Genomic DNA, 16,899 nt, shown 5'->3' with positions numbered 1-16,899 from the left:
ATTCATGAATAAGCAGTAAAGAGAAAAATTAACTTTTTCTGCATGGTTTCCTAATACACAGTTTGGATTTGGTCTCATTTTTGTATTATTTATATATAATATATATAATTGGAGATAGAAATTAATTTAGATCTAAGATAGGACAAAACCACTTTACTAATACAATACACGAAAGTCAAATAACATAGGTGCTAGGAACTTAATTTTACATGTTTTGCATTAGTTAATAAATATAATTGAATGTACAGAAAAATAACCGCTTTTAGTCAGCCTCATTTTCACATACATATATTGACAGTGGTAAAACCTTCACCATTTTTCATATACTTCCACATATACTCACTAATGTCCATATAGAGTAATCACAATGGTTGCACTAAAAATACTCTAAATATGTTGGATAACTGTTCCCATGCTTTAGCGTTATTTAAGCAAAAGATTTAAAAAATCTACTGGATGTACTAATAATTATTATCATTATTATAACATATTCCACATAATGATTTCAGACATCATTTTCTTTCTCACTATATATATGTGTGTGCATACACATACATATATATACACTATATGTGCGCATACACACACATATATATATTATATATGACTCAGTGAGGATATAAATGTTCATAACATGCATTTTATTTCCTTCAAACATCTTATACAGAATAGAATAATAAAGGTTACACATTGGGCCGGCCTAGATTACATTTAGTTGAGAAAGTTCATAATTTTAAAAAAAAATATTTTTTTCTTCCTCATTTAAAAAGAGGCAAAGCCAGAAAAATAAAAGGCTTCCAAATGTCTTGTCCAGTAGCCACAATCAGCTCATCCTTTAAAAATGCTTATAGTATGAATTTTCAATAAATCAGGAGAAATAAGTCTCTGTTGGGAGCCAAAACACTATCATTTGAAATAGGTGCCACTCACTGATTCCAAATAAGAAATCAATTATGTTTATTTTATTTCATGTCTCTTTTTAATTCATTATTAATCCTATAATTTGAGCTGAATTAATCTTTATAAATAGTTACTGCTTAAGTTATTTATTAGTATTAATGGGTATTGATCTTCAATGCCCAATTGCTCCTTATTGTTTATAAGTTTGCTGGTGCCACCACATACTAATGACATAAAAGTGTTAATGTACTTCTATAATATACAATATTGACTAATAATTTTGTTTAATCATATTCAGTTAAGCTAAACTTAATGACAAATTTTGTATGAAATATATGCTAATCTACATATGTTGGAAATTTACAAATCATTAACTTAAAGCTATAACAATATGACAAGGGCTCCGTATTTTTATACCACAAGCAAACTGTGTACACACCGTCCTTGAACATCATTCCAATCTCTCAGAAGCCTTTCATTTTCTTTCTGCAGGTGCTCATTTTTGGCTTCATTTTCTGCGATGGTGTCCAAGCAATAACAAATAAGTTCTCTAATGACTTCAGCTGGGTTTTCAACTTTCTCTAGGTTGAAGGAACCAAGTCTGAACTAAAATAAAACAAAAATATGTTTAATTTGAGGAAAATATCAAGATTGAGCAGCATCGTTTTAAGCATACACAATTTCTTCTGAGAAGAAAAAAGTGTAAGAAAGATTTAAATACAATGCATTTACCAGATATACAAACAGTGAGCAAAAAAACTGGGCTACAACCTAAAGTTTCTTACTTTATCATATAAATCAACATATAGCCCAGGACTAATTTTTGTAAGTGGTAAGTCACTCTCCCATCTCCTAGCAGAAAAGAAAGCAACATAAATACTGTATAAACATACTACCATCTGTTTGCTAAAGCCTAATTTTAAGTCTTTCTGCTCAGAATAAGAAAAGGAATTATATATGAGAATTTTAAACTCTAATTTCTATTCACACAAATGCTAAAATGGAATAACTGACCTTTTATTGAAGAAAGCTCAAAATTTTGTTATAGCTAAGAGAAAGGTAGAGTTTTAGGAAACCAGTAGCTACACAATAATTAACTCTTTTATCTAAAGACAATAATGTATTACCATAAATTGCCAATAATAAAGTTAAGTGTCAAGCTTTAGTACTTCTGCATAAAGGTAAGAATCTTAAAAATACCTTAATTCCTCTACTAGGGTACACTTTAAAACAAAATACTCTAATAGTTTTAGTTACACTTATGGAATTCTGAAGGGAACACAGGTATTCCCCATTTGGCTGATAAGGATGCTGAAGCACAATGATTAGTAATAATGATTATAATTATCCTGAAAATTAAAATTATTATAACAGATAACAAATTATGATGATGATTACTATGCAGTTACCATATCTTTTGGTTGAAATATAGCTCAAGCGTAGCAAAAATATAAACTAGGATACATCTTCACCGTAAAAGAACTATTATCATATCCATATTATATACCAGTAAACTCAGATTCAGAGTAGTTATGCAAGCTATTGAAGGGGTAAAGTCAAGATTCTACTATGCTATGCTGTTGTGCTGCTTCTTGGTAAGAGAGTATCCCAACTAGACAAAAAGTAGGGGAAGAATTAGGTTCAGAACCTACACATAATTCCAAAGAAAGATGCTAGTAGTACTGAGTCTGTAGAAGAAGAGTAAAATGAGAATTTTTGTTTTGTTTTGGGTTTTTGTTTTTTGCCTCCAAGATCGCAAATTTCTATTATGCATTTATCTGATAAGAAGATTTCTGAAAGGTATTGCTTTTAAAAGAATATTTCTATAAATATGTTACACACAGGTTAAGAAATATTTAAGATGGTTGAGGATTCTGAGACAAATCTTTATTAGACAATTTACAAATAAAAGCAGACTTCACTAAAGTAGACATCCACTGTGAAACTGCATTCGTACAGTTTGATAAAGCAGTTGTAGTTTTCTCATGCAATGAAATATCGTTCATTTAACAGGCACATAAGCTTAAATAAGAAAGTTTTACCTATATAAACAATAAATAAATTGAAAGCAAATTTGAACAGTTACCTTTTGAAGCTTCTCTGAGTGTAAATATACACACAAAGTTAAAGAAATATGTCACCTGGCCAGCTGTAGTAGCTCATGCCTGTAATCCCAACACTTCAGGAGGCCAAGGTAGGTGGATCACCTCAGATCAGGAGTTTGAAACCCGCCTGGCCAACATGGTGAAACCCCTTCTCTACTAAAAATCCAAAAATTAGCCAGGCATGGTGGTGCACGCCTATAAGCCCAGCTACTCAGGAGGCTGAGATATGAGTATCACTTGAACCGAGATCATGCCGCTGAACTCTAGCCCGGGCGACACATCAAGACTCAGTCTCAAAAACAACAACAATAACAACAACAAAGGAAAAAATGTCACCTACAGAATATTAATGTTTTGAGTTGATACAAAGCAGGAGAAAAAAAAAATAAGCTTACTTTATTTTAGACAATAGGTTACACTAGCAAAACACAAACCCACAAAGTGGTTTTGTATTCTTTCATTATAACAATTTCCAGGTAGGTTGGAGAGAAGTGGACATTTTCAGAAAGAAAAAGTTTTTTTAACACTTGAAAAGTTTCAAAATGCCAAAAGCACAAAGAATTCATCCCACACTTTGATTCTGAAATAAAATAATCAGTAAAATATAAATGAAGAGATAAACACAAGTCCAGCCCTCTACACTTCTATCTCAGATGACAAAGAAAGGACTAATTTTAAATCACTAATAACAACTTCTTTCAAAATATCACTCAAATATACTGATGAAAACTTCCAAAACCCTCTTAGATCTTTTTGCAGCTACTTAGTGTAAAATAAACATGAAATGTCATTTCTTCTTAAAAGTACACAACTATTTTTATTATATCTAATTTCTAATTATTGTCACCAGTTTCTAGTCCTTCAATAGATAAGGACATCTGTTATTCTACACAATAAAAATAAACTAGAAGTATCTAGAAATTTAATGAAAGAAAAGGATTTTACTTGAAATACTCAGATTAATTTTTTTAAATTCTCAAAAGTATGAGCATTTGGCTTATATACACATGGTTCATAGCCAGGAGCAGGAAGCACTCTTTCACCTTCACTGCTGCTGTTCTAGCCTGTGCACATTATTACAGATGCAAGGGGCCACACGCCTAGATGCACTGGACTTCAAAAAGGGCCTCATATCAGGCTTAATGAGTTGAGAAGTATAAAATATTTATGTGTTCTACCTCTACATCCAGTCCACCTTTATTCTGTCCCACAACAAAAGAAAAGCAGCAATTTAAGTATCATTTTAACGCCAGCAAATTAGCACAAAAGCTATATTGTACTGTTGTGTCAATTTTTAAATTTTTCACTCCAGTTTCTAATTTGACATATAAGGTTACTGTCACTGCTATTCTTTAGTTATTATTCTGTCACTTCAAAATAATCTACAGTATAAAACCATGACTTCAAATGGTACGGCAGAGTCAGAAAGCACATATTAAAGACATTTTGAGAGCATGTCTCTTCTGTTAGAAATTAAGAGTTTTTTTGCAGTTAGTTCTCAATTTTATTAATAATTCAGAGTACACAGATCTGTGTTAAGAACCTCAATCTATAATCTAAGAGTTTAAGCTATGTCTGCATTTCTCTATGTAAAGAAGGGCAATTGACTTTTAAAATATTGATAATCGGCAAGGTGTGGTGGCTCAAGCTTGTAATCCTAGCACTTTGGGAGGCCAAGGTGGGTGGATTTTTGCCTGAGCTTAAGAGTTCGAGACCAGCCTGGGCAACACCGTGAAACCCTGTCTCTACTAAAATATAAAAAAAATTAGCTGGGTGTGGCGGCGTGCGTCTGTAGTCCCAGCTACTCAGGAGGCTGAGGAAAGAGAATTGCTGGAAGCCAGGAGGCAGAGGTTGCAGTGAGCCGAAATCGCGCCACTGCACTCCAGCCTGGCGACAGCATGAGACTCTATCTCAAAAAATATATATATATATATATATGTGTGTGTGTGTATGTGTGTGTGTGTGTGTGTGTGTGTATGATCAGAGTAAGTTTCACTAGTTGACTCTTAATGGTTATCATTCTAAGTGATGGAATAAATACTTTAGCTTTTTAAATTTAATCCGCATTAAAAATTATCAATTTCAGAAAACTTACACATTTTCTTTAGCCAGGGGTTTGCTTATTCTGGATATCTTTCTGTCAACTCTTCAAGTCCAAGATTAAATCACTTATCATCACCTCAAGCCCAGGCCACGTTCTTTTTAACTAAGTTAGCCTATGTATTAGTCGGTTTTCTAAACACTGCTGATAAAGACACACCTGAGACTGGGAAGAAAAAGAGGTTTAATGTACTTATAGTTCCACATGCACTTACATGAGTGAGGCTGGGGGGACCTCAAAAATCATGGTGGAAGGCAAGGAGGAGCAAGTTACGTCTTACATAGATGCCAGCAGGCAAAAACAGAGCTTACGCAGGGAAACTTCTGTTTTTTGGGTTTTTTGAGAGAGCGTTTCACTCTGTTGCCTAGGCTAGAGTGCAGTGGCACGATCTCGGCTCACTGCATCCTCCGCCTCCTGGGTTCAAGTGATTCTCCTGCCTCAGCCTCCTGAATAGCTGGCATTACAGGGGTGGATCACCACACCTAGCTAATTTTTGTATTTTTAGTAGAGATGGGGTTTCACCATGTTGGTCAGGCTGGTCTTGAACTCCTGACCTGGTCATCTGCCCACCTTGGCCTCCCAAAGTGCTGAGATTACAGGCGTGGGCCACTGTGCCCAGACACTCCTGTTTTTAAAACCATCAGCTCTTGTGAAACTCATTCACTATCACAAGAACAATGCAGGAAAGACCTGCCCCTGTAATTCAATCACCTCCCACCAGGTTCCTCCCATGACACGTGGGAACTGTGGGAGTTACCATTCAAGATGAGATTTGGATGGAGACACAGCCAAACCATATCAGCCTACATTGGCCTCTCTAGTCTTAATATTTCAGTCTCATACAATGTATTACTCAGTTGTATCCTGCTTATATTTTTCTTTGGTTGTTTCAGAAATGCAGTCTTTCCCTTTAGGTTTGAAGCTTTTTGAGATGTGGGACCCTCTTTTCTATTTCTTCCATAGCCTCCAAAATATCTTTCAAAGCTCTGGCCCATACTAAGTGTTGGATAAAATTTTGATTATTTATTGGAATAATCCTCATTAAGAAACTATAACTATAATGGGATAGGTAAGGGATTTGGGCAGTGATTCTGTCCAAATTAAGAAATAGAGACCAGACACGGTTATTTATTGATATAGTTATAAACATGACAGCTGTTTAAAGACATGACAGGGCTATTTATTGATTAGTATAATTTAAACAAAAAGGGCAGTTAATTGCTTACTAGCGCTTAACACTATCATAATATATAGATTTGAAAAGAATTAAAACAGATGTTTTTTAAAGAATGTATAGTTATATACTCAGTTTTCAGGTTCTTTTAAATGACCACACAAATAAAAGAATATACAGTATCAGTAAAGCACACAAAATAAATACTATGAGTAACATTAATTCCTAGAGAGTTATTTGTGGCCATTCTAAGTGTTTCTGAGGACAGGAGATTATCAAGGTGAGATTTGATATCCTGTTTAAAATATATCCACTAAAGGGTTTCAGTTTCAATATATTATCAAAGTAGACTAAATAAACTTGAAGAATTAATCTTCATTACTATCCTGGGAACCAAGATGTAGAACTAAAGGAAAATGAAAAATAAAGGTATCTTGATGTTATTACTAGGCGAATAACGACCAGATAGAATCTCATTTTGTTGCAGTGAGTGCTTTTAAATTTATTTACATCAGAGAAAAGCTTAGCTGTATCTAGATATGTGTATACTAAAAACAGTAGTCTGTCCATTACAGTTTATAATGCAGAATACTGTCTATCATAGATATATACACAGTTGCATATAGTTGTGATCATTATAAAATTCTAGTAATATAGGAAATTAATCAAGATATGTTTTAAAAAAGGTGAGTGAACTGTATTACCTTGACCTAGTTATGCTCATGATCAACTACAAGTTGGTCAACTTTTTGTTGTAGTTTTGAATCAACCACATGTGTCCTAAGGCTTTATATCCTGAACTCTTCAGTTTAGTGGCTTTCTGAAATTTCTATTCTATTCTATTCTATTCTATTCTATTCCTATCTCTATCTCATTCCCATTCTTATTTCTATCTCTATTCCCATTCTTACTCTACTCCATTCTATTTTGACAGGCTCCCCACTCTGTCACCCAGGCTGGAGTGCACCGGCATGATCTTGGCTCATTGCAATCTCTGCCTCCTGTGTTCAAGTGATTCTCCTGCCTCAGCATCTCGAGTAGCTGGGCTTACAGGCGCCTACCACCATTCCTGACTACTTTTTGTTATTTTTAGTAGAGACAGAGTTTCACTGTTTGGCCAGGCTGGTCTCGAACTCCTGAGCTAAAGTGATATGCCTGCCTTGGCTTCCCAAAGTGCTGAGATTAGAGATGTGAGCCACAGAGTCTGGCCTGAAATGTTTCTTTTAGATTTAAATAAAGAACATCACAAATGCACCTTCTAAAAGGGACAGTAACATATCTCAGTCGGCAACTGCTCACACTGATCTTAAAAGGTAACTGGAACTGAGAAAAGGATACTGATAAGGACTCCTTCTAAAAACATAAGAAAACTATATTTGTAAAACTACTAATCTCATCTTTCCAACTACAATATATTATTGCCCAAATTTCTTAGAACTCATAAAAAATGCTAAAACATCTCAGGCTGATCATATACTCAAGCAAGGCTCCATGTATTTTGGATCTCACAGGTTCTTAAAATTAAAATGCAATAATCTAGGGATGAAAAGTATGCCACATTGTAATTATTGTGCTATACAAATTATAAGCATTTTACGGTTAGGTTATATGATTTAATATTTCAAGTGTGTCATCTAAGAATTGTTATTTAGGTCTTAATAATTGCAAAAGTCATAGTGGGAATCAGAGAGTTCTTGAGAGCAAAAAAGAAAAAAACTCCACAAAAGTCTACATAGTACAGAAATCTCAGAAGTTATTTTACATTGAAGGGCTATAAATATTCATGCTATTACTGTCTTAAATAGAGGTGATGAGTCTTTTGGTTCATGGACAATATAGTTACATTTAGGGTACATATCCTGGCCTAATTAGTTGTTAGAATTAAAAATGAAACATTTTATTGTATATGGACTCAATCAGCTAGAAAACTTTCCCTATAATAATTGATTGGTCAGAGGGAGAGGGCAGGGGATGCCTATTATTTGCTTTATTTTTGGTATTAGGTGCTGATGAAGAAATGTAGATTTGTATTCCTTCTATACAGAATCTTGGATTCCCTGACACTCTTCCAGATCTCATCACATCTTTTCAGTAGGTTTCTCTATCATCTACTCAGAAGTAAAACAGTATTGTTTCCTGGAACAATTCCTTGACCCTCTTCTTATTTAACTCTACAGAGGTTGATAGGGTTATTCACAATCACAGCTTCCATTATTAAAAATAAGCTGAAAACTGCCAAATCTGTATCTCCAGGTGGGGCCTCCTCTCACTCAGTTCACATGAGATCTGCTTTTTTAAAGGGATCTGGGACCTCCCCCTTCTCTCTCTCTGGCCCACACTCTTGCCATGTGACGTGCCAGTTCTCCGTCATCTTCTGCCATGACTGGAAGCTTCCTGAGGACCTCGGCAGGAACAAACACTGGCACCATGCTTCCTGTACAGCCTGCAGAACCATGAGCCAATTAAACCTCTTTTCTTTATAAAGCACCTATTGTCATGAACTTCTTTACAGCGACACAAGAATATACTAACACAGAGGGCAATTCTCTTTACTTAAAATCCATTGGTTTGAATATTAATTTCATCCAAAAACACCCTCACAAAAACACTCAGAATGCCTGATCACACATCTGGGCACCATGGCCCTGCCAAGCTGACATATAAAATTAACCATCATAGCCAACAAGAAACTGAGGCCTTCATTCCAACAGGCTACAAGGAACTCAACTGTGCCTGTACCCCATTGAGCTTGAAGGCAGATCCTTCACCTTGAGATGAGACCACAGCCCCCGGACAATGCCTTAATTGCAGCTTTTAGATGAGTCCTAGCAATGCCATACCTGGACTTCTGACCCACAGAAACAGTGAGATTAATAAATGTATATGGTTTTAAGCTGCTAAATTTGTGGTAATGTGTTATTCAATAATAAATAATGAATATAAATATGCTTTAATTTTACCAATCTAAACAAAACAAAAAACATCCTTAATCCCATATCCCTCTAGTTGCTATTGTTCATTTTCCTGCTCCTGTCACAGCAAAACCTCCAAAAATGTATCTATTATCTGTCCTGTTCAATACAGTAGTCACTAGTCACACGTGACTATTTAAATTTAAATTTAATGAAATTAAAAAGAAAGTTTCTCAGTCACACAAGTCACATTTTAGTGTTCAACAGCCACACACAGGTAGTGGTTGCTGTACTGGGCAGTACAGATACATCCAAAAACAGATAGATACAGAATCTATCATCTCATTGTTTTTATCATCCCAGAAACTTCTGTAGATTAATGTTGATTTATTTCTTGAATTTATGACATCCTATTCTCTCTTGAAATACTCTCCAATGGACAGCAGTCTGGCCTGTGACAACCGTGCCAGTCTCATCTCTTACCATTCTCCCTGCCTTTGCTGTGCCCCAGTCACTTGCCTTCTTTCTATGCTTGAATAGGTCAAAATACTCCTGAATGTGGTAGACAGAATGATGTTCCCCCAAAAATGTCTACAACCTAATTCTTGAAACTTGGGATGTTACCTTCCACTCTGTAGATGTGATTAAGGTTATTTTCTGGGTGAACCCAATGTATTCACGTAAATACTTAAAATTAGAGAAATGTTCCTGGCTGCAGTCAGAGGGACAAGTGGTGAAGATACACACAGAGAGACATAAAATCGTTATCCTTAAAAATGGAAGAAGTGGGCCATGAGCCAAAAAATGTATGTGGTTTCCAGAAACAGGGAAAGACAAGGCAATGGGTTCTCCTATAGAGCCTCCAGAAAGGAACGCAACCTTACTGACACTTTGAGTTTTGCTAGGTGAGACCTATATTGAACTTTTATCCCACAGAAGTAAAATATATATTTATGTTATGTTTGGTAAATTTATGTTGTTTTGAGGCACTAAGTTTGTGGTAATTTGCTACTATAGCAATTGAAAAGGAACACACCGAATCAGGGTCTGTAGGAAGCTGAATAGTAGTCCCCCTTCCCCATGTCTGTGTTGTTGTAATCTCCAGAACTTGTGAATATTACCTTATGTGGCAAAAAGGACTTTAGGGATGTGATTAGCTTAAAGATCTTGAGATAGGTAGAGAGAGTATCATAAATTAGCCAGGTGGGTCCAATGTAATCACAAGGGTCCTTACAAGAGAAAAGAAAGAGATCACAGTAAGAAGGTGATGTGAGAACAAAGCAGAAATTGAGAGTGATGTAGTCACAAATTCAGGAATGCTGAAAGCCTCAAGGAGCCGGATGGGACAAGGAAACCACTAAGTGTGTGCTACTTTGTTTCACCTTTAACAAAATACTAATAGAGGGTCTTTGCAGATCCTTCCAAGAATGTTCTCCCCAAAATACACATGACTTTCTCCTTTATTCAATTCTCTGCTCAATATTACTTTTCTAGAGATTTTTCCTTGGCTTCCTTAACTAGGATATAATCATTCTAGAATTTTCCCAACAGTCCTGAAAAGAAATGCCAATAGTACAAGTATTGAGAAACAATATTTTATAAATCTTCATAAAAGTTGTGATTATCTGAAATTATCTAATTTATAAATGTTTACTGTTTCCTTTCCCCACTCCAAGCATAAGTTCTATGCTCATACTAAGAGTTCAGAAATTGCCAATGAAGTGAATTAATACTTTGTCATACATGTTGCAAGTATTTTTTTGGTTTGGCAATGTTACTTGTGGAGCATATACATTTTAAAGTAATCAAGTCTAAAATAGTTTCCTCTTAAGGTCTTTGCCTATCAAAGAAAGTGATTATTCACCTATATTTTCATTTTTAAATTTTTCTCTCCAAATATCTAACCATTATTTCTTCACCAGTTATTTAGCAATCTATTCTCTCCTTACTCATATGAAATACCATTATTAGAAATTAAGTATTTATGTATATTTAAGTATGTTCTTGAGCTTGCTATTCAGTCTCATTAGTTTCTATCCATTTACCAATAACATGTTCCTTTAATTATTATAGCTTTATACTATGTTTTATTATTAAGAACTATAAGCTCCATCTCATAATTCTTTTTTTCAAACATTCATCATCTAGTTTTACCAAGAACATCCCATGAAATTCTGACTATGAATTTCAGACAAATTCAAACCAAAATAAACAAAATACAGCAACTTAAAGAAAAATGCTGGTTTCACATGTGTATACTTATCAACAAACTCATTAAGTTATATATATATAAAAAAATACATACAGTTTTTTGTATGTCAATCATACCTCAGTAAAGTGTTTTTTTTTTTTTTTTTAAATGCTGGGCATGTGGTTTGGAACTACACTAATTTTCAAATTATTGTGAAAGTAATTAATTTCTTTCCAAAATGAATTACAAAGTAATACTGAATTTCCTCCATTTAGGACCATCATATTTTTTCATCTAATCAAGATGCCCATATTTATGTCCTTTGGTTATGTTTTCCATTGTTTACTTTTGAATCAGACTTCCTGTACTATAGCTGATAACACTATTAAATAATCTGTAAATAGAAATATAAATGCAAGTGCCTACTCAGTCTTTTATTATTCTTTTTTATCCCTTGGTCATATCAAAACAATTACAGTATATGGGAACCTTAGCAATCTCTACGTTAGAATCCCAGTATTGACCTCGATTTGTAGTGGGATCCTGAATAAACAACTCTAAACTTTGTATTCAGACTAATAATTTATCAATAGGAAACTTGTGAACAATATCTAAAGATGGTTGGTGAAGGATTTTGCAAACAAACCACAACAAAAATAACATCTAAGGGTAGAAAAAACTACACTCTCGAGTCAGTTTAAATTTGATTTGTCTTTTTAAAATGGTTGATTACTTTAACACAGTAGCATTCCAGAGTGCCTATGAAAGAGAAAAATCTAACTGGGGCTGGGATCACTGTTTGCTGTTGCGTAGATTCTGTTGCTCATAGAAACAGTGAGTAAGCAAATATTGGCCAAAAGTTATAATATGATAAAATATCATGCTATGGGATACTCAGAAACTATAACTTAATTGAACATAGTGTAAAATATTATGAGTAATTTTTTTCTGAATGTAAACCAGTTTTCCCTGTTTAGTAACAACTAGTCAGGTCTCTCATAACATTGTCCAGAAAAATTAAATTAAAACAGCAAAATTTTTTTTCCTGATTATAAAATCCTAGTTCCTTCTCATTTAAAAATGTCAGATATTTAAGCCAATCTCCACCACCCCTCCCGCCATGCAAATCACTGAACTAAACTTATTTGATGAAATAGCATGACTGGTTAAAAGGCATTATTACACTGACATTAAAAATTTGAAACAAAAATTTTCATAAAAACTTACTGTGTTAACTATAAGGCCATTATTATTTAATCATAAATGAATAAACTCAAAACTAGTGATCTTTCAAAAATCATAGAAATAACAAGTATTTTAAAATTCCTAATAAAAATAAAATATCAAATTTTAGTATGTTATGTTTGGTTTATTATTTCTAAGAAATTTTTCAAACCTTAATAATTGTCTTTCTAAACAATGGATTAAAAATTCTGCCAAATGTTTTCATTCAAAAATATTTATTAAAAATTTTTTTAAAACTTTACTTATGATTTAATGCCAAATTTCTAAAAATACATTTCAATTCAAAATATTTGCATGAAAAACTTGTAATATTTACTTTGCTATATAATCTTATTTACCTAGAGACAAGATAAAAACAAATTATTGGTCTAAAAAACAATTTAAAGTCTTCAAGGTGTTTTCTATATGAAAATTGCCCATAAGGTAGTTAGCATCTATTAGCATCTTTTTAACATCTTTTTAATGAGACTGGGAGAAGCTGGGGAGTATGACGGACGGTAACCATGCATTTAATTGAATTTTCTTGCCAAAAAAAAAAAGTAATGAAAAGTTAACAATGAGGTAGTTCCAGTTCAGGTAATGGCAAAGTAAGTTGTATTACACTAACTCTTGTAAAGATAACAATTATAAACTCTGTACCAAACAAAACAAACAAACAAAAATCAACAGCAAAAACACTATTTCAAGGGACTGGAAAACCACCAAAAGCAGACAGAAACTGGCAGACACTCAAATAGGACTGGATCCATGTTTACATGGCTTTTCCCGAGAGGACATGCTCTAGTCCACATAATGAGCGCTAGAGCTTAGGTAGAAACCACACTTACAGGCTTGATGTGCCGCGCGCGCGCACACACACACACACACACACAAATAAATGAAAAATAGGAAACAAAATCTAAGATGGGATCATTACAGGAAGCTTAAAATTGACACCGTAGAGTTAGAGGAGACAGAATCACACACATAAAAAAAGGAACTGATGCATTTTATACCATGTCTAAGTACTGAGAGAAGACTAATACATCTGTCAAGAGAATTTGGATATAATGTAGATTGATATACAAAAAACTGATATTTACTTTTTAAAAACTCTAGAATGTTTTTCAAGGAAGGAAATGTTCTCTATATATCTCTAATGTTGATAATATTTAAAGAGTCACAATAAAATACTCAATATTAGTGCAATTAAAATATAAAAAATTAAGCCATAACTATATTGGAAATTAAGGGAAGATTGAGAAGGTTTGTTGGAGGTCATAATAAATTAAGAAAATTACTCATCTTCCATAATAAAAATATAATAGATAATATCTAAAATTGAAAAAAACAAGGAAATGGAACAAGGCAGTTATTTAGAAACTTAGAGATAAACAGAATTCGTAAAAAAAAAAAGAAAGTTTAAAGTAAAATCAGGGACAGGGAGGGGTGGGTACAGGACTGCCAATTTTTTATTATAAGGTTTGTAGAAACTATTTGACTTTTTAAATTATGCATATATAACTTTGATAAGATAAAAATTAAAACAAAAACAAATATTGTTTGAGATAAGGTAAACTAGTTCTACTTTTAGGTTATTTGCTATGGCTATAGAACATTCACTGTTGATGGATTAACATTAACAATGAATATAAAAGTATTCTTTTATAGTCTAGTAACATAGCTCATCGATACTCCAGGCAAGAATAGAATGACCTCCTGAAAAAGCTAATTGTGCCCACCCAAATATTTTCTAGAAGAACTTCCAAACATTAATTATGCCAAACGCAAAATTATTTTTGGCCAACACATTATAGCAACCTAATGTACAATAATAAAAAATGCTATTCAACAGGTTCTTTCTTATTGTTACCAAGAATATAAAGTCAAAGTCACATTTGAAATTAGCAGGAAGAGTTTTGGGGTTCTCTCAAAGTGGAGAAAGACACTTGATAACTCCCTGTAGATAAAGAGTTTAGCGCCTACTTCTGAGTGATCATTTGAAAATTTGAGCCGCTGAAATGTTTTAATGAGCATAGTCCTAGCTCAGCCTTGTCATTTCATATATTTGGATTTCCTCCATATCTTAATTCCAGTGTTCTCCATTCTGACTATAACCTTTTACCCTCATATTGCTCTTATCTCTGACTTCTATTACAATACTCCCTCCTATACTATGATCATCTGTTTTCCGAAGTCCATTTCTGCCTGCAAAGCTTCTCTATATAATCCAGATTCCATGAAATCCTTCTCCAACTACACACTCTTAACAACATCCTCAACCACAATCTCTTTCAATTTAGATCAATATAAATATCTGCCTTCTCATTTCTACAACTGGGCGAAGGAACACTAGCTACCGGAGAAATGATAAAAATTCACTATTATCAGCTGCTGCTTTGAGCAATCTTATTGGTTTTTCCTGGTAAGGTCCTTTAACTATTCCTTGCACCAGATTTTCCAAACCTTCACCACTATTCTCACACTTTTTCTATATTTAGCAGATGACCTTGCCTTCTAATTCAGAAAAAAAAAAAAATTCCAGGTCAAGTATGAACTCTTTCAGATTCCTGACACTTAGACTCTTATCTATATTCTATTAATTAAAGATAATTATGGCCTACCTTTCTAAATCTTTTCTCAGAAAATTCATCACCTTATAATCCAGGTTGACCTCTTTAGAGGTCATCTCATGAGTCCCCTAGCCAGAGCTGAGTGGAGCAGGGTTAGACTAATCTGATTCTAGAAGAAACAATTTATGATGGGTTCAACCTATCCAGTTATCTGTGAATAATGCAAACTGGTAGAGAGTAAGTGTTGGGTGCTGGTGGGTTCCCACAGAGCTGGGGCACAGAAGACATTTTTTTGGCCATGAGAACAATGAAGCAGACAAGGTCTGCAAACAGAGCCAAGAAGTTAAAGCAGATGCTGGAAAACTAACAATTGTTTACAACGTTGACCTCAGGTATTGACAGCTCTACTTAATCCCACTGGATTCTGTGAAACCCTGCACTTCCATAATATACTTCCCTGGCAAACTCCACCCCTAGCTTTTTCAAAGATAAACCAAGTATTTTTCCACCACTTTCAAGTCTTTGCCTCATATTCTAAAAAGAGAGAGAGAGAGAGAGAGAGAGACATGCTCTTACTACAATTCAGGAATAATTTCTTCATCTTTGCTCTAGATAGCATTCGCTCTTTTTAGGGATCCCACTCATTTTTCACATTTTCGTTCGATACATACCTAAGAATACGTTATGTGTTGGACATTTGAGAAGAGAAATAACAGACAATGTGAAAACGGTAAAAATGCTTCTTCTCTTTCATGACACATTATCCAGGAGAGATGGATAATTAAATCAGTCATTACATTAAAGCTTGATGGTTGTTACTACAAGAAATGCCAAGTGCTGTAGTAGTACATGGCAGGTCAATCTATTCTGGTGGAGTAAACCGCAATCAAGCTGAGACTTGAAAGCTAAACAAGAGCTAGCCACGCAAGGGGAATAAGGAGTAGAGGAGGAGTACTTTGGGCAGGAGTAGCACATGCAAAGCCTCAGAGGTGACAGTGAATGTTACACATTTGAGTCACTGAAAACATGTAACTGAGAATTAGGGATTGAGAAGGCAAGTAGGAAATGATATGGCTGGAGAAGTAACCCAAAATCAGGTCATGAAAACCACATCAAAAACTCCGATGTCAATTATCTTTTCTCCAGCATTTGCAAACTCTTAATACTTTGGTACATTTTTCCTTTTAATGTTTAAGCTAATTCAAATGTTTTGCATTTTAAAAATCTCCCTTAATCCCCCTTTACTACTGTCTTCCTTCTCCCTTTTCTATATTCTCCGTTGAAATTCTCTCTACCAATGCCATCAATGCCCTTTGTTTTCAAAACCAACAGACATGTCATGGTTTTCATTTTGCTTGCACTGGCGTGGCTTCTGACACCACACTTGCCCGGTTTTCATCCTATATCCCTTAATCCCTTACTGCATTTGATCAACCTCCTTTCTGTAGTAGTGCTTTAGTGCCAGTCCTGTGATGGCTGGCTGCATTCTTTTTTTTTTTTTTTTTTTTTTTTTTTGAGACGGAGTCTCGCTGTCTCCCAGGCTGGAGTGCAGAGGCGCGATCTGCTCACTGCAAGCTCCGCCTCCCGGGTTCACGCCATTCTCCTGTCTCAGTCTCCCAAGTAGCTGGGATTACAGGCGCCTGCCACCACGTGGCTCACACCTGTAATCCAAGCACTTTGAGAGGCCGAAGCGGGTGGATCCCGAGGTCAGGAAATCGA

At 34.5% G+C, this 16,899-nt stretch overlaps 1 protein-coding gene across 1 annotated transcript in view; it reads right to left on the bottom strand.

Moving 5' to 3' along the window:
• XRCC4 (X-ray repair cross complementing 4) overlaps positions 1-16,899 on the bottom strand; it is a 287,640-nt gene that overhangs the window by 166,820 nt on the left and 103,921 nt on the right. The window contains exon 4 of the mRNA XM_031666287.1: positions 1,340-1,506. Coding sequence (XP_031522147.1) covers positions 1,340-1,506 — 167 coding nt within the window. The remainder of the gene's footprint in view (positions 1-1,339; positions 1,507-16,899) is intronic.

This window comes from Papio anubis, chromosome 5 (assembly GCF_008728515.1).
Source record: "Papio anubis isolate 15944 chromosome 5, Panubis1.0, whole genome shotgun sequence".
Lineage (NCBI taxonomy): Eukaryota > Metazoa > Chordata > Mammalia > Primates > Cercopithecidae > Papio > Papio anubis.
This window is presented reverse-complemented; position numbering and strand designations above follow the sequence as displayed.